The sequence below is a fragment of the Carettochelys insculpta genome, chromosome 26, assembly GCF_033958435.1.
Source record: "Carettochelys insculpta isolate YL-2023 chromosome 26, ASM3395843v1, whole genome shotgun sequence".
Classification (NCBI taxonomy): domain Eukaryota; kingdom Metazoa; phylum Chordata; order Testudines; family Carettochelyidae; genus Carettochelys; species Carettochelys insculpta.
The window spans coordinates 3,349,935-3,364,961 of record NC_134162.1 but is presented as its reverse complement, the minus strand read 5'-3'; the positions used below and the strand labels follow the sequence as shown (position 1 = coordinate 3,364,961).

At 45.7% G+C, this 15,027-nt stretch overlaps 1 protein-coding gene across 7 annotated transcripts in view; it reads left to right on the top strand.

The window, feature by feature from the left end:
• Positions 1-15,027, top strand: part of CEPT1 (choline/ethanolamine phosphotransferase 1) — a 48,323-nt gene that overhangs the window by 528 nt on the left and 32,768 nt on the right. For 3 of the 7 annotated variants that reach the window (XM_074977841.1, XM_074977843.1, XM_074977838.1), the window contains 3 exons: positions 1,907-2,306; positions 10,542-10,689; positions 14,712-14,853. In XM_074977841.1, coding sequence (XP_074833942.1) covers positions 1,968-2,306; positions 10,542-10,689; positions 14,712-14,853 — 629 coding nt within the window. In that variant the 5' untranslated portion in view covers positions 1,907-1,967. Of the gene's footprint in view, positions 1-6; positions 97-137; positions 823-1,906; positions 2,307-10,541; positions 10,690-14,711; positions 14,854-15,027 lie in introns of those variants that run through there. The other 4 variants (XM_074977842.1, XM_074977839.1, XM_074977840.1 and 1 more) reach the window with 4 other exon arrangements.

Here is a 15,027-nt window from a genome sequence, read left to right as displayed (position 1 = left end):
CCCGCGCCCGGCGCGCGCCCCCGCCCGCTCCCCGGCTGATTTACGGCAGCCGCAAAAGGGACGTAAAAGCGCCGCCTGTGCGGAGAGAGGTGTGAGGTAAGTGCCGCGTCTCCCCGGCTGAGCCGCGATGCTTCAGGCTCTGTGCGCCCGGTCTGTCTCCGGGGCTGGGTGTTTGGCCCTGCGCTGTGCGGGGCCCTGCCCCGAGCCCTCGAGGGGTTCCTGCCCCCTGAGCTGGCGCCCGCCGGGGCTGAGCGGAGTGGGGGCCCCGTTCTCCCCGCCCGCCGGTGGGGTCGGGTTCGTAGCCTCCCGCGGAGCCGCTCTGGAGCTGCCTGTTGGGGGCATTTGCTGTCCCGGCTCCCCCCGCCCCGCGCCGTGCAGGGTCCGGGCTTCCTTGCAGCCGCGGGCGGAGACCTTGCCAGGTCCGCTCTGAGTTCGCCGCAAACCTCCGTCCCGCCACCGCAGATGTGGTCGCGAGTCCCGCGCGCCCCGTGAGTTATCTCGTCCGCTGTGGCCGCTTTAAACCCAGCGGGCTTGTACCGTGATACGTGAGCGTGGTTCCCCTCCCCCCACGCCCGAAGCAGCCTCGCTTCTTCCGGGTTGCTAGGTGCCTGGCATCCCATCCCGAACTCAATCCGGCGCTGCGCATCAGTGCACTAGTGAACAGCGCTGATGCTTGTGCGGTCTCTTGGACTGTAGAGCTCACACAGGGAGGTGCTGTCAGGGAAGACGGTTCTGCTGCCAACTGTATTCCGGCTGTAACTGTAACAGAAAAAAGCTAGGGCCGTCCTGGAGTCACCAATGAAATACTGGAGATGCACAACGGTGTGTGAAAACCTAATTCTGTTTGTTTCTTATTCTGCCCTTGTGTCTAAAGTCATTGAAGGCTGTGACATGACACCTTGGGCTCCCTCATGGGAGGAGAAGTGAGTGTTTTTGTTTTGGTAGAGCTTTTTATTTTGTTGGGGGTACATGCTATGCTTTATATTAGCAAAGGCAACTTGGTTCAGAAGAGAGGCTGTGGCTTCTGATGCATATCAATATCAAAAGCCAAAATATCAACAGTGCATATTTCCACTTGAACTAGAAACTAGGCCAAGGGCAGCAGTGTATTTTCTGTGAGAAGCAATAAAGGGTGAAAGCCAATGTTCTCTGTAGTCTGAGTGCTTGGACATCTGCCCAGGAGAGATTCTGGTGCCACCCAGCTGATTTGCAGAATGCCCACACTACCCACAGTGGCACCATGTGTTTCTAATGGTGGTGCACGTGTCCTGGTGCACATAAGAGAACTTATTCCACCATGGATGGAAAAAAATAGAGAATCCTGGTGAAAGCTCGTGCTATTTATGGTTTGAGAAATTGTGCGCTCACATGTCCATTTGTAGCTGAACTGGGATGACACTTCCATTCAGCTTCTCATCTGAAGATGCCTCTGAACACTTCTAGGTTTACAGCTGGCTTGGGCTGTGAGAATCAGATTTACAATAGTGCAGGGGTCTGTCAGCCCCCAGCATGGGTGCCAAAAGCCACACATCAGCCAGTGTTCATCAGCACATGAGGTAGGAGCTCAGCCTTATCCCTCCTCCCCCATGCATCTGGGAGCTTGCTCAAAGCAGTGCCACCTGTGGATTAACAAAAGACCAGCTAATGCTACCAGCCACCACCTAAACAGTAAAGCTCTCCATATGAATTTATTAATGAACCTGTTGTAAGTAGGAGTGTTAGTGATTTTAAAAATTATCACCAGCACTCAAGCCATAAATAGAGATCAAAAGCTCAAAGTTTGGTACTCTGCTTTATAAGGGTTGCTGACCCCTACAATAGTTCCTCACCTACAGGATGAATACTACAAAGTCAAGCACGTCTTCTTCATTTTAAATTTGTCTAAATCATCTTATGTTTCATGTAGATCAGGATCTTGGTACTTCACAACTAATCTGCCGACTACAAATTCCAAGGCTTTGCAATCCATGAGTGGGCACCGATCCTCAAGGAAGCGATGTGGAGAGTCACGCTCGGAATCCCCTATGGGTTGTGTTCATGTTCCTGCTACCATGTGTGTGTTACGCAAGTTGGTTCAGTTGCCTACGCCGCCATTGTCAAAACACCAGTTAAAGCGATTAGAAGAACACAGATATCAGAGTGCTGGACGGTCCTTGCTTGAGCCGCTAATGCAGGGTTATTGGGAATGGCTAGTTGGAAGAATTCCAGCCTGGATTGCCCCAAATTTGATCACCATTACGGGGCTATTAATAAACATATGTACAACAGTAATATTAGTGTATTACTGCCCAACAGCTGCAGAACAGGTAAGAGATGGATTTCTAACAGTGACAAACTGAGAGTAGCATGGAGCCAACATTACTTTGGCTATTTTTGGGGAAGAGATTTCATTGCATTGAATGATCCACAGCTGCTCTTGTTTTGAATGGTTCTGTGGACACAAATGTTTTATGTTTTTTTTTTTTTTTAAAGCGGTCTTCGTACTCATAAGCATTATTTGTGAGGGAAAACATAAGTAGATTTCCACTTGATGCTTCTTGAGGAAAACTGCAGGGGTTTGGCCTCAATGACCACATGAGGTCTCTTTCATTCATGTGATTCTATGCTGCTCACTAGTTACACTGGGGCAAGCTGAAGTGATTGTGTGAGCCAACATGCACTAACATTGTGTTGTTTTGGCCATGCTCGAACACTATATGAGTCAAGTCAAGTAATGTGTAATAGCATAAAAGAACAGAATCACAAAATAGTACAACCAGAAGGAAACTCGGGAGGTCATCAAACCCAGTCCCCTGCATTCGTGGCAGGACCAAGCACCATTTAGCTCTTCACTGACAGATGTTCATGTAACCTGCTCTTAAAAATCTTTAACGATGAAAATTCCTCAACCTCACTAGGCAATTGATACCAGTATTTAACCACCCTGACAATTAGGAAGTTCTTCCTAATATCCAACCTAAATCTCCTTTATTGCAGTTTAAGTTTACTGATTCTTGTGCTATTGTGAGGGGTAAAGGAGAACTTTTCTCTTTCCTTCTTGTAACGCTCTTTAGGTACTTGAAGGCTGTGCCTACACGAGCCCCAAACTTCGAAAAGGCCATGCAAATGGCCATTTTGAAGTTTACTAATGAAGTGCTGAAGTGCATATTCAGCACCTCATTAGCATGCGGGCAGCCACGGCACTTTGAAATTGACACGCCTCGCCGCCGTGCGTCTCGTCCCCACGGGGCTCCTTTTCGAAAGGACCCTGCCCACTTTAAAGTCCCCTTATTCCCATGAGCTGGTGAACTAATATGCACTTCAGCGCTTCATTAGTAAACTTCAAAATGGCCATTTGCGTGGCCATTTCGAAGTTTGGGGCTCTTGTAGACATAGCCGAAAGCTGCTATTACATCCCCTTTCAATCTTCTTTTCAAGACTAAACAAACACAATGCTTCCAGTCTTCCCTTGCAGGTCATGATTAAAATAAGGCTTTAAAAATCCCATTTAATGAGCTAACGAGTTAAATTCTAGGCTTCAGTGGTTAACCATTAAAGGGGTGGGGAACCAGGGAGGCTCCAGTACCCCTGCCCATGGTACACCATGGACTGGGGTCACTCTGCCCTGGCTGGAGCACCTCTACCTGTGGGGCCATGATGGGTGGGAGGTGGTCCATCACAGCCAGAGCAGCCCCAGCCACAGTGTTCTGGCCCTGGAGTGTGCATTCCACCCCAGTCATACAGCCCCTGTCTGTGGAGGCCCTGGGTTCACTGCAGGCAGGTGCACTCCAGCAGGGCTAGAGCAGTCCTCCCACCATATGTGGTGAGTTGCTGCAGGGGGCTGCTTTGGCTGTGCTGGAGCACTTCCCACATGCAGCAGCCTCGTATAGTTGCCTGCCTGCACTGGGTGCAGTGGCAACTCCAGCTCTTGCCTGTTAATCGTGACCAGTAAACCTCATCCTAAACAGAAGAGGTTTAAGGATTAACAGATAACGTCCTTGCATTAAAAGTCTAAAAAAAAAACCTGTTCTTCTCTGGACTTTTCTAATTTGTTTACATCTTTCCTGAAGCATGGTGCCAGTTGAGGCCTAATCAGCACAGAGTACAGCAGAGGAATTGCTACTTGTTTCTTCCTTACAACACTCCTGTTTAATTTGTCCCAGAATGATATGGTTTCCACCCATCAAAAATGTTGCACTCACATTTAGCTTGTCATCCACAATGACCCCTAGGTCCCTGTCTGCAGTACTCCTTCCTAGATGATAATTTTCCATTTTGTATGTGTGTGACTGATCGTGCCTTCCTATGTGGAGTACTTTAGATTTTGTCCTTATTGGATTTCATCCTGTTTCTCAGCCCATTTCTCCATTTTTGTCCAGATCATTCTGAATTATGATCCTATTCTCCAAAGCACGTATAAGCTTAGTATCATCCACCAACTTTATAGTTGTACTTTCTGTAACATTATCTAAATTGTTGAAGATACTGAACAGAAGTGGTCCCAGAACTGATCAGTGTGAAACCTTTCTTGTCTTATAAGCCAGTATGTTGTAACCCAGCATGACTGAACCACTGATAACTAATCTGTGAATGATTAAACGTGGGTGTTTTATAACTTGTTGCCTACAGTAGTTGCTCAGCCCCCTGGGTGGCTCCTAGACCTCCTATCCCCAAGCTGTTTCTTCACCCTTTCTCCTGGCCAGACACCCTACCCCCAACCCTGCTCCTGCAATCATCTCCCATTCAATCATCTTCCCTCATGGCCAGACTCTACACCCACCCTTCCTCTTACACCCTCCCCACTGGCCAAATGCCTTAACCAACTGCTGCACCTTTCCTGCCTTCCAGACTTCCACTCTTCTGGACACTTCACCCTTAGCCTGTTCCCGTACCCTTCTTCTGACCAGACCTCTGCTCCAGCATCCTCTCTCCCTGCCAGCCCTCTCCCACACACTGAACCTGAGAGCTTGGGGGTGGAGGAAGGCTCACAAAATCTACTAACCCAGGGACATGTCTCCCCCACCCCCCGCAAAAAAAAAAAAAAAAAAAAGTGTTACTCTGGCTTGTGGAAAGCCCTGATGCTTGGTCCTCCCCATCTCCTTTCCCACACCCCCAGTGCATGTTGTCCCCTGCCCCCTGTGGCCAAGAGGCTGGAGCACCAGGGGAGTAGGGTATCTCAGCTGGGGGCCACATCAGTGAGAGGTGGGGGGGGGGGGTTTCCCAGCTGATTTTTTTTCCTATAGATCCATGGCTGCTGACCCAAAAAAAGTTACCTGACCTTGCTATATATACAGTATGTTGAAACCCTGTTTTGTACATAAATTTTATTTAAAATTAAGTTTGGTAACCTAACATTGAGTGCTTTAACTCTCTCTTTTTTTTAATTATTGCCTTTCTTACCACTTATGTATGTTGCCTTATTTTATAGCTATGGAGAAACGCATCTTATAGAGCTAGAAGGGACCTTGGGACGTCAAATCCAGTCCCTTGCCCTCTTGGCAGGACCAAGTACCATCCCTCTTTTTTTCTTATTTGCCCCAGATCCTTAAATGGCCCCCTCAAGGATTAAGCTCACAACCCTGGGTTAAGCAGGCCAAGGCTCAAACTACTGAGCTATCCCTCCCCTTCCAGTAGCCCAATATGAATAATGTAGTATTTAACAATAAACAAAGACACTTGTCATCATGGGTGGTGGCCTGGTTGTCCATGGTAAAGGTTTGCATTGAGCAGAGTGGCCCTGGGACAAAAGAGTTGAGAAACACCGCCTTAGTTTATTAATGAGTAGGTCATGCAAGACTGTATCAAATGTGTTACTAAAGTTTAGGTATACCACACTTACCACTTCCCCCTTGTCTATGAGACTTGTTATCCTATCACAGAAAGCAATTGTGGTGGTTTGACAAGATTTGTTCTTTACAAATCCATGTTGGCTATTATTTACCACCTTATGTATTAATGATTACAGATGGGTTCTTCTATTTATTTCTTACTCCTTTACCTTTCCTGGCACAGAGGTTAAGCTGACTGGTCCGTAGCTGCTCTTTTTTTATAGATGGGCATTATATTTGCCCTTTCCCAGTCTTCTAGAATCTCTCCCATCTTCCATTAATTTTCAGATATAATGGCTGTCAGCTCCTTGAGTATTTCTAGGATGCATTTGATCTAGTCCCTGAAGACATTTAACTTTTTTGAAGTAATTTAACTTGTTCTTTTCCTATTTTAACTTCTGAATCTACCTCACTTTTTCCAGCATTCATTATGGGTCCAATCATCACCAACCTTCTCCATGAAAACCAAAAGAAGGAAAACAGTGGAGGTGCTTAATAATTTCGATTTTCTGTTATTGTTTTTCCTTCTTAAATAATGGGCCCACCCTGTCCTTTATCTTCCTCTTGCTTCTAGTATGTTTGTAGAATGTTGGTTTTTTTGGTTACTCTTTATATCAGTAGCTCATTTGAGCTCATTTTATGCCTTCACCTTTCTAATTCTGCCCTTACATACTTGTGGTGTTTTACATTCATTCTTCATGATTTGACTTAGTTTCCACTTTTTGTAGGGCTCCTCTTGCCATACTTCCTATCTCTTCTACACAGTGGAATAGTTTGCTCTTGCGCTCTTAATGCCTCTTTGAAAAACTGCCAACTGTCTTCAATCATCTTTCTTCTGTCCTGGTCCCCATGGAACCTTACCTACCAAGCTCCTGAGGTTGCTAAAGTGTGACTTTGTGAAATCCAGCATTTTAATTCTGCTGTTCTCCCTCCCACCATTCCTTGGACTCATGAGCTCGTCATTTCATGATTGCTTCCATTCAAGCTGCCTTCCACTTCCAAATTCTCAACTAGTTCCTCCCTATTTGTTAAAATGAAATCTAGAACAGTCTACCCTAGTAGCTTTCCCCTCCTTATGAAATTAAAAAATTCCAGTACATTCCAGGAAGTTGTTGGCTAATGTTTGCCTTGCTGTGTTACTTTCCCAGCAGGTGTCTGGGTATTTGAAGTCCATCACCAAGTAGTGTGCTTTGAATAGTATTAAATCACTTAAAGGGTGCTCAAACAGTTCTAGTAGCAGTTGTGTGGGGACTGCCACAGATGTGGAGAGTAATTGGCTTGCATCCTTGGGGGGAGGGATAGCTCAGTGGTTTGAGCATTGGCCTGCTAAACCTAGGGGTATAAGCTCAAGCCTCAAGAAGGCCATTCAGGGATTGGGGCAAATAGGTGTCAGGAATGGTGCTTGATCCTGCCAAGAGGACAGGGGACTGGACTAGGTCACCTCCCAAGGTCCCTTCCAGTTCTAGGAAATATGTGTGTATCTCCAATAATCTCAATCCTAACAAGAAGCTGCTGGCTTCCTGTGGAGGCTTTAAGAAAAGGAAGCTGGAGCATGGCATGGCACATAGAGGGAGTGTCTAGACTGCAGGGAACTGTTGACAAAAGATGCACAAGTTGCCCACCACAAATTTGCACATCTTTTGCAGACAGCTCTGTCAGGAGAGGCTTTTCTGACATTTCACCTGCCCAAATGTAAGGGGCAATCTTCCCTCTCCCCCCAACACCCCATCAAGACATCTCTTTTTCCTCCTGGAATGAGGTGTACAGGGATGTCAACAGAATGCTCCTGACTGGCAGAGCTCTTCCGAGAGCTCTGAAAACTTCTGTCAACAGAAGCCTGCAGTCTAGATGTAACCATAGTTACCACTTGTTGTCTTTCAGTACTTGTGACTGGACTGTAGTCATCTGAACCTCTGTGTAGGCTAGAGTTGCTCGTGTTGTAATTCAAAATGAAATGATAGTTAAGTCTGCATTTTGTGGCATCCAGGGCTGAGTCACCTTGCTGGAACCTGCCTCCAGCATGAGAAAGGGTTGCCTGTACTAGTTTGTGATAGCTTCCTAGAACTAGCCCGTCAGCTACTCAAGTACTCCTCTGTGGGATGCATTGGCCCTGGCTTTGCCTTGCTGGTTGACAGGAGGTGCACTGCAGCCCTTGTTTGGATTCTTCCCCCGGTGGTATCCAGCCCTGATTACCCAATGTACCACAGTTGTTATGCACAGGACTCCAGTTCAATTATTTAAAAAAAATTGAGAGACTAGATATTCAACTAAAAACAAGCCAGCATGAGAGATGGGAGCAAATGGTTATTTATAAAATAATTATAACAGGTGCTTGAGCCTAAACTTAAGTTCAAGGTGAGCAAGGCCTTCAGGGTCCTGGCTCCAGTTAACTGTTGCATCCACCAGCCAGGCCCCACAAACTCTTTGACCAGGCCTCAACAAGTTATCGGACCTTAAACTTACCAAAGTTCTTTCCAGCATTTTCAGTCACAATTTCCTGAGAATCCTTTTTTCATTAAGCACTTTGCAGTCAGTTTACTTTCTAGGTGAAAGATGCCATTGTGTCCTTCTGCACATCCATATATGCCTGAACAGGCCTTTTGACATTCATCTGAAAATAGTAGTTTCCAATCCAACCTAACAGTAGAGCAGTTCCACAGGTGTTGCTCCTGGCCAGCAGCACTCCATAAACTGCTATTACATGCTTAGAATGGGGCTAAGAAGGCAAATGCTTAAAGTGCCGGCATTTGTCTGAAGCTCTTTTTCCTCTTACCTAGTGAGGCTTGTTCTTTGGAAAGAAGTCTGGTGTGGATAAGGACGCAAATATGAAATGTCTAGGCTTCACCAGCAAGCAAATGCAACTTGGAAGGCCTGAAAAACTTTTCCTCATGCCTTTATTGTTTTTTTGTTTTTAAATTAAAATTAGTAAGATGTTATGTAAGTGCTGTTTTAAGGTTGCATGGCCCACCACTCAGTGGGAAATGTTTGTGTTGTGAATACTGTTTTTAACTATGTTCCCCTTATGTATTTTAGCAGTCTAGTTGCATTATCACATACTGCTTGTCAAATAATACAATACAGTATAAAACTTGTTCTTTACAATATTAACTGCAGTCTATAGCACAGGTTGCAACTCCCTTATCCAGCATGACTCTTAGTCTTAGAGAGTATGAGAACTGTATTAGTGTGAAGGAGTATAAAGACCTGAAATTATTGTAATATACATGCACTATGTACAGAACGAAGCTTCACACAGTAAACTGCACTGCCTCTGAGTATCAAATCCTTGAGAGATAACAGTGGCGTGTAAAAGTAGGCTTTATCTGTATACCTATCTTTGCAAAGAATTCTGAGACCTCCAGGGCAGGGGTTGGAGAACTCCAATACAGAACATGATGTTCTTGAGCTTCAAAGGTGGGCCATGATCCTGTTACTGTGAAGCTCCTTGTAGGCTGGGGACTTATTTCCCATGTTCAGGGCATGAACTAAAAGGTATCTAGTTCAAGGTAATTTAGCTCTTTTCTTTTTGACAGAAGCCCTTTTTTGACTATGCTAACATGAATTAGGTTCCTTTTTAACTTTCACCAATTGTGTCCACACGGGGGAGGTGGAGCACAGGATACCAGTGTGTTCAACAGTTTTCATGCCCCTGTGGTCTAATGTATGGGGGTGTGTAGGTATAGCTCTAGCAGCATAACAAATACATGTATCTTTCATGGTGTACAGCAAATGAGTCGTAGCCCTCGAGTCCTCTTCATTTGCTTTACACTAAACAGATGTCAGGTTCACTGTGCTTCCATAAACTACTCATGCAAAATGGAACTACTTATGCATCTCTCTCATGCTGCCCTTTGGAAAGCACTAGCACACTGCACTTTTTCCGTCGGTCGATCTTAGTCTTACTGGCACCACTTCACGATTGTGAAAACTTAGGAAAAGAGAGGCTGAAGGGTTTCCCTTCATTACGCTACTAATGATTTAGACTTCAGCCACCGAGCCAAAGGATTTGGATTTGATTCTTTGGTCTTGCCACGACTTGGTACCTGTTTTGCCCTGTGAAAAACAGGGATTTTTAATAGTGAATAAAGTACCTCATAGCCACCACTGTGTTGTTAAAAGGGAATGTTTTTATGGTGTTTTTGAGTGGTCACCAATGGGGAGAAAGCAGCATGAAACAGAGCTGTAGGTGTGAGAACATAGTTCTTCAGAAACTGAAATTTTCAAAACTTCACTGCTGTGTGAGGCTATGTACACCTGGGCATATAGAGCACAATGAGCATCCTGTGATGAGGAAGGATTTTTCAAAGCATGCATAATATCCAGAGCCATGTTTGAATGTTGATAAGTAGACGTTCAGACCTGCAGAGAGTATGGTCCAGTTATGACAAATGTATCTAGACACTGCTTAATTTTGCCCCATTTTGCACATGAAACTACAGTTATTAAGTAGTTACTCAAATGTGGCCTGGCACTGTGCAGCTTTTTCCGCCTTAAATTAGTATACGTAGCACACTTATGTAGCATTTACTGTATTCATTGCATCTTACCAGTTTTGCCCCCAAAGAGTCAATTATCAAAAGTGTGTTCATAAATTTTTGCAAGTACAGCAAATTAAAAGAATTATTGGTATGAGAATACAGATCTATTTAAGGCATTTCAAATCTTTAATTGTTTATGGACATTCAGTTTTTTGGTTTTTTGTTTTTTTGTTTTGTTTTGTTTTCTCTCTCTTAGGCACCTCCATGGGCATATCTTGCTTGTGCCTGTGGCCTTTTCATTTACCAGTCTTTGGATGCTATAGATGGAAAACAAGCAAGACGAACCAATAGCAGTACTCCTCTGGGAGAACTTTTTGACCATGGTTGTGATTCACTGTCCACAGGTATTGTCATTTAGTCTACAGAAGAGAAGAGTGAGGTGGGTTTTATTGCAACCTTCAACTTCCTGAAGGGGGATTCCAAAGAGAATGGCAAGAGGCTGTTCTCAGTGGTGACAGGTGACTGAACAAGGAGTAATGAGTAGTCTCAGGTTGCAGTGGGGAAGGTCTAAATTGCCTGTAAGGGGAAACCTGTTTCACTTGGAGAATGATGAAGCTCTGGAATGGGTTATCTAGAGACATGGTAGTATCTCCTTCCCTAGAGGTCTTAAGTCTTGGCTGGACAAAGCCCTGGCTGGAATAAGTTAGTTGGGATTTGCCCTGCTTTTAGTAGGCGGTTGGACTCAATTTCCTGAGGTCTCTTCCATGGCTGTCGTCATACAATCTATGATTTGTAACTGGAAGATAATTGTTAAATCAGTTGTTTTTTTTTTTGTTTTTTTTTTTTGCATATTTTTCCTAATAAACTAAAATGTAGAAAGAAAAACCTTTTGTCATGCATACTATTGAAGGGATGAGCAATTTGATGCTATTATCACAGAATATTAGAACTGGAAGAGACCTTGGCTACATCTGCACTACTACTCTTCTGAAAGAAGATCTTCTGGAGGATATCCTCCAAAAGATGATCTTTCGAAAGAGCGTGTCCTCACACAAAAAGCGGATCAAAAGAGTGGTATGCCCTTTTTGAAAAATTGATCTGCTTTTCCAAAAGAGCACGTCCACACAGCCCTGTCTGCTCTTTTCAAAGAATGGAGCCGGAAATGCCGTAGATGGGGTTGCATGGCCACAAAGCCCATTCAAGGGCCTTGCTCAGCTGCTCCCTTGAAGGGGCCCCTCCCAAACATCCCCTCCCTGCGCATGCCGCTGAGATCTGTCGAACTTTTTGCAGCCGAGCTGAGCCAGGGCAGGGACCACATGGCCATTCAGCAGCCACATGAATCCCCAGCAGCTCCTTGACCTGGATATCGTTGATGCTGTGGCCACCCTCCACATCCTCATCTGGTGGTGCAGGCCCCTCCGTCAGGGTCATGGAGGCCTTCTCCCAGGGGCCCCACCTGTGCTGTCCCCTCCCCGCCCCACAGGTGCTCCAGCTCCTCTGGCACCTTCCCAGAAGCTTGTATTGTTGAGACCATGTAGTGATGGGTGGGTGGGATGATGCCTGATGGCTCCGGAACTTTTGTATCAGCCAGCACACATTCCTGGAGCTTTGCAACTGGCTCACCCCTGCCCTCCGCCATCAGGACACCTGCATGTGGTCTGCTCTCCCCCTGGAGAAGTGGGTTGCCATCGCAGTATGGAAGCTGGCCACCCCAGACATCTGCCAGTCCATGAGGCACCAGTTTGGGGTGGGCATGGCTATTGTTGGGGACATCCTCATGGAGGTAAAGCATGTTCGGGTTGTACACTCGCCATGGGAGGGCACTCCAGGGCAAGGGGGACCTGTGGGGGTGAGGAGGCCCACCTCTAGGGGACTGTGCCACTCCCCACCCACCATAGGCCTTGCTGTGGGAGGGGATGGAGGGTTCTGGATATGGGGGAAAGGGGCTAGGCATACCTCATCACACACTCAAAAGCGCGTGCGCTCAGATACTTAGCGAGAGTCCCTCGCCCAGGTCTGGCAGTGCCTGGCTGGCTGTTGTCCAGCTGGTGACTGTGATGGCTCATCTATCGCCAGCTCCCTGTTGCTGGAGTACTTGGAGGATGGCTCTGGCTCAGTGCCTGGGATGGTAGTTTGGCTACAGGGTCCCAGCTGTTCCTCTGCCTCAGGGTGTGGCTCGTCCATCATGGTGTCAAGGACCATGTGTGGGGCTGGCCAGGGGAGAGGTCCTGGGGCCTGAGAAGGCTTCATAGCTCCCGGTAAAAGGGGCCGGTGGCAAGTCCTGCTCTGATCAGCCAGCTGCATCCCATACCTGAGCTCCTTTACTTTGGAGTGCAGTTGATCCTGGTTCTGGACGGGGTGTCCCCAGGCAGCCAAGGCAGTGGCCAGCCGGACGAAGGCAGCCGCATGCTGCCACTTAATGGACATCTCCCGGAAGACCACCTCATCGCGCCAGAGCCCGAGGATGCCCCGAAGCTCTGGCTTAGTCCAGGAAGAGGCCTTTTTGTGGTTGGGCAGGCTGGCTCCATCCCCTCGGGGGGCTTCTGGGGATTGCATGGGGGCTGACTGGTGGCCATTGCTCAGCTCTCGGTTGCAGGAGGTGGCCATGAGAGCATGCTACAGGAGGATCATGTCTTTGCTGCCTACATGCTCTCAGGGTTTATGTGTCCCTGTAGCTTTAAACGTGACCAGATGCAGGAGTATAGAGCTCCATTAGCACTGGCCAGGGTGTCTCCGTGCACCAGCTGGCTGGCACCATGGAGGACCCCTTGTTTTGAAATAATGTTGCCTAGAGCATCTGCACACCTCTTCTTTCGAAAAAGCCTTTCAGAAGAAGGCACCCTTCCTGATACGGGACTGGAGGAGCACCTCGGAAGGAAGCGCCACATTCTTCCAATTTCCTTTAGAAAGAACACGTTTTTTTGTGTGGAGACACTCTGCGGGATCTTTTGAAAGAGCCCTGTCTCATCCGAAAGATCTTGCTGGTGTAGATGTGGCTCTCGAGAGGTCATAAAGTCCAATCCCCTATATTCACAGTGGGACCAAGCACTATCCGTGACAGATGTTTGTCTAATCTGTTCTTAAATTTCCAATAAGGGGGATTTCACAATCTCCACAGGCAATTTATCCCTGAGTTTACCACTGACAGTTTGGCCATTGGAAAGCTTCCTACTGAAACATTTCATGCTGCAATTTAAGCCCGTTGTTTCGTGTCCTATTGTATTGCCAAATCTTCTTTTGGGTGCATTTACTTTTTTTTTTTTTTTTTGAGCAAAATCTAAATCTGATGTTACATTAACATTAATGGAATCTAGGCCCTGACTGACCAAAGTAATTAAGAATCTGTAAAGCTCTAAGAATGTCAGTAATTCTGTGGATGCCATGGGGCTTTGCACTTAGGCCTGATCTACACTCAAGAACAAAGTCGATCCCAGATACACTGCTAATGACATAGCTAGAATTATGTATCAGAATAGACTTTTTGCCCTAGCATAGATCGGGGCCTTTTGGGCTTACAACAATGTCCCTTGCTCTGCACAATAGCATGGAGTACCAGGGTCGATGGCTGAGCCCAGAGAAAGTGTTTTTTTTTTTTTTATATGTCTTCACACACCTGGAAAAACTGAACTCTGAAACATCAGTTGTGGTGTGTTGAATGCTGGGTAAGTATAGACATATCCTTAGAGTGTAAAGAATGCTAGATGTACTTTACTAAAATAATGTTAGTCAAATTTTAGGACTAAACTTTGCCACTGGGAGTCCAATTTCAACACTGACTCTGTTCATTTGACGTCTGTAGCATTGTATCCACTTATGGAGCAGATGACTCTAACCCTGTATCTTTAAAGAATTAAGGTTCTTTTGGATTGGGTAATTAGAGCATTCTAAATGGTGAGCTAGCACTTGCATGAGAAAACTTGGAATTTCTTTAAATGACATGCAGTTAAAAAAAAAATGGGGGGGTGATTCCAAATTAAAAGCCTGATCCCATAAGATGCTGAGTCTCTTGTAAAGTTCTGTGCCCCCCCCTCAGCTCTCTAACTTCAGTAGGAATGGGCATCCTCTGCAGATTCTTAAATGCTGCTGTAAAATTCTGTTTTTAATAAAGTATTTCAGGTTTAAGATTATACAGAGGTATTGTTCAGAGTACTGTATAAACAGTGTCTCAGCAGTCCCCCTCAACCCCGAGGTGCTGAGCACCTGCAATGAGCAATAATAATAAAAAAGAAACCTTTGCATTTCTTGAACTGTTTATTATGTGATCTATCATCTTTGCTAAAAGTCTTTACCATGTATATTGGAAGAATTTACTATAATCATACGTGCCACTTTCTCTGGGTCCTTTGCTAAAATTCTGTCTCCTGTGTGGTTTCTTTTAAAGCCTTTCTGTACATGCATGTTTATTTTTGTCTGATTTCTTCTGCAGTCTTCGTGGTTTTGGGAACTTGTATTGCTGTGCAGCTGGGGACAAACCCTGACTGGATGTTCTTTTGTTGTTTTGCTGGGACATTCATGTTTTATTGTGCACACTGGCAGACGTACGTCTCTGGAACGTTGCGCTTTGGAATGTAAGTAGCACAGTTGAAAGTAAAACTATAAATGGTGAAGTCACTTTTCTGTTTAATTTATGTCCTCTATCAAGTTGTTAGATTATAATTTGTGAGCCTGTTGTAATCCAGAGAAGAAAAACTTTTACCTTTGGAAATAATTGCTAACAGCTTCTGATATGACTTAAACACACA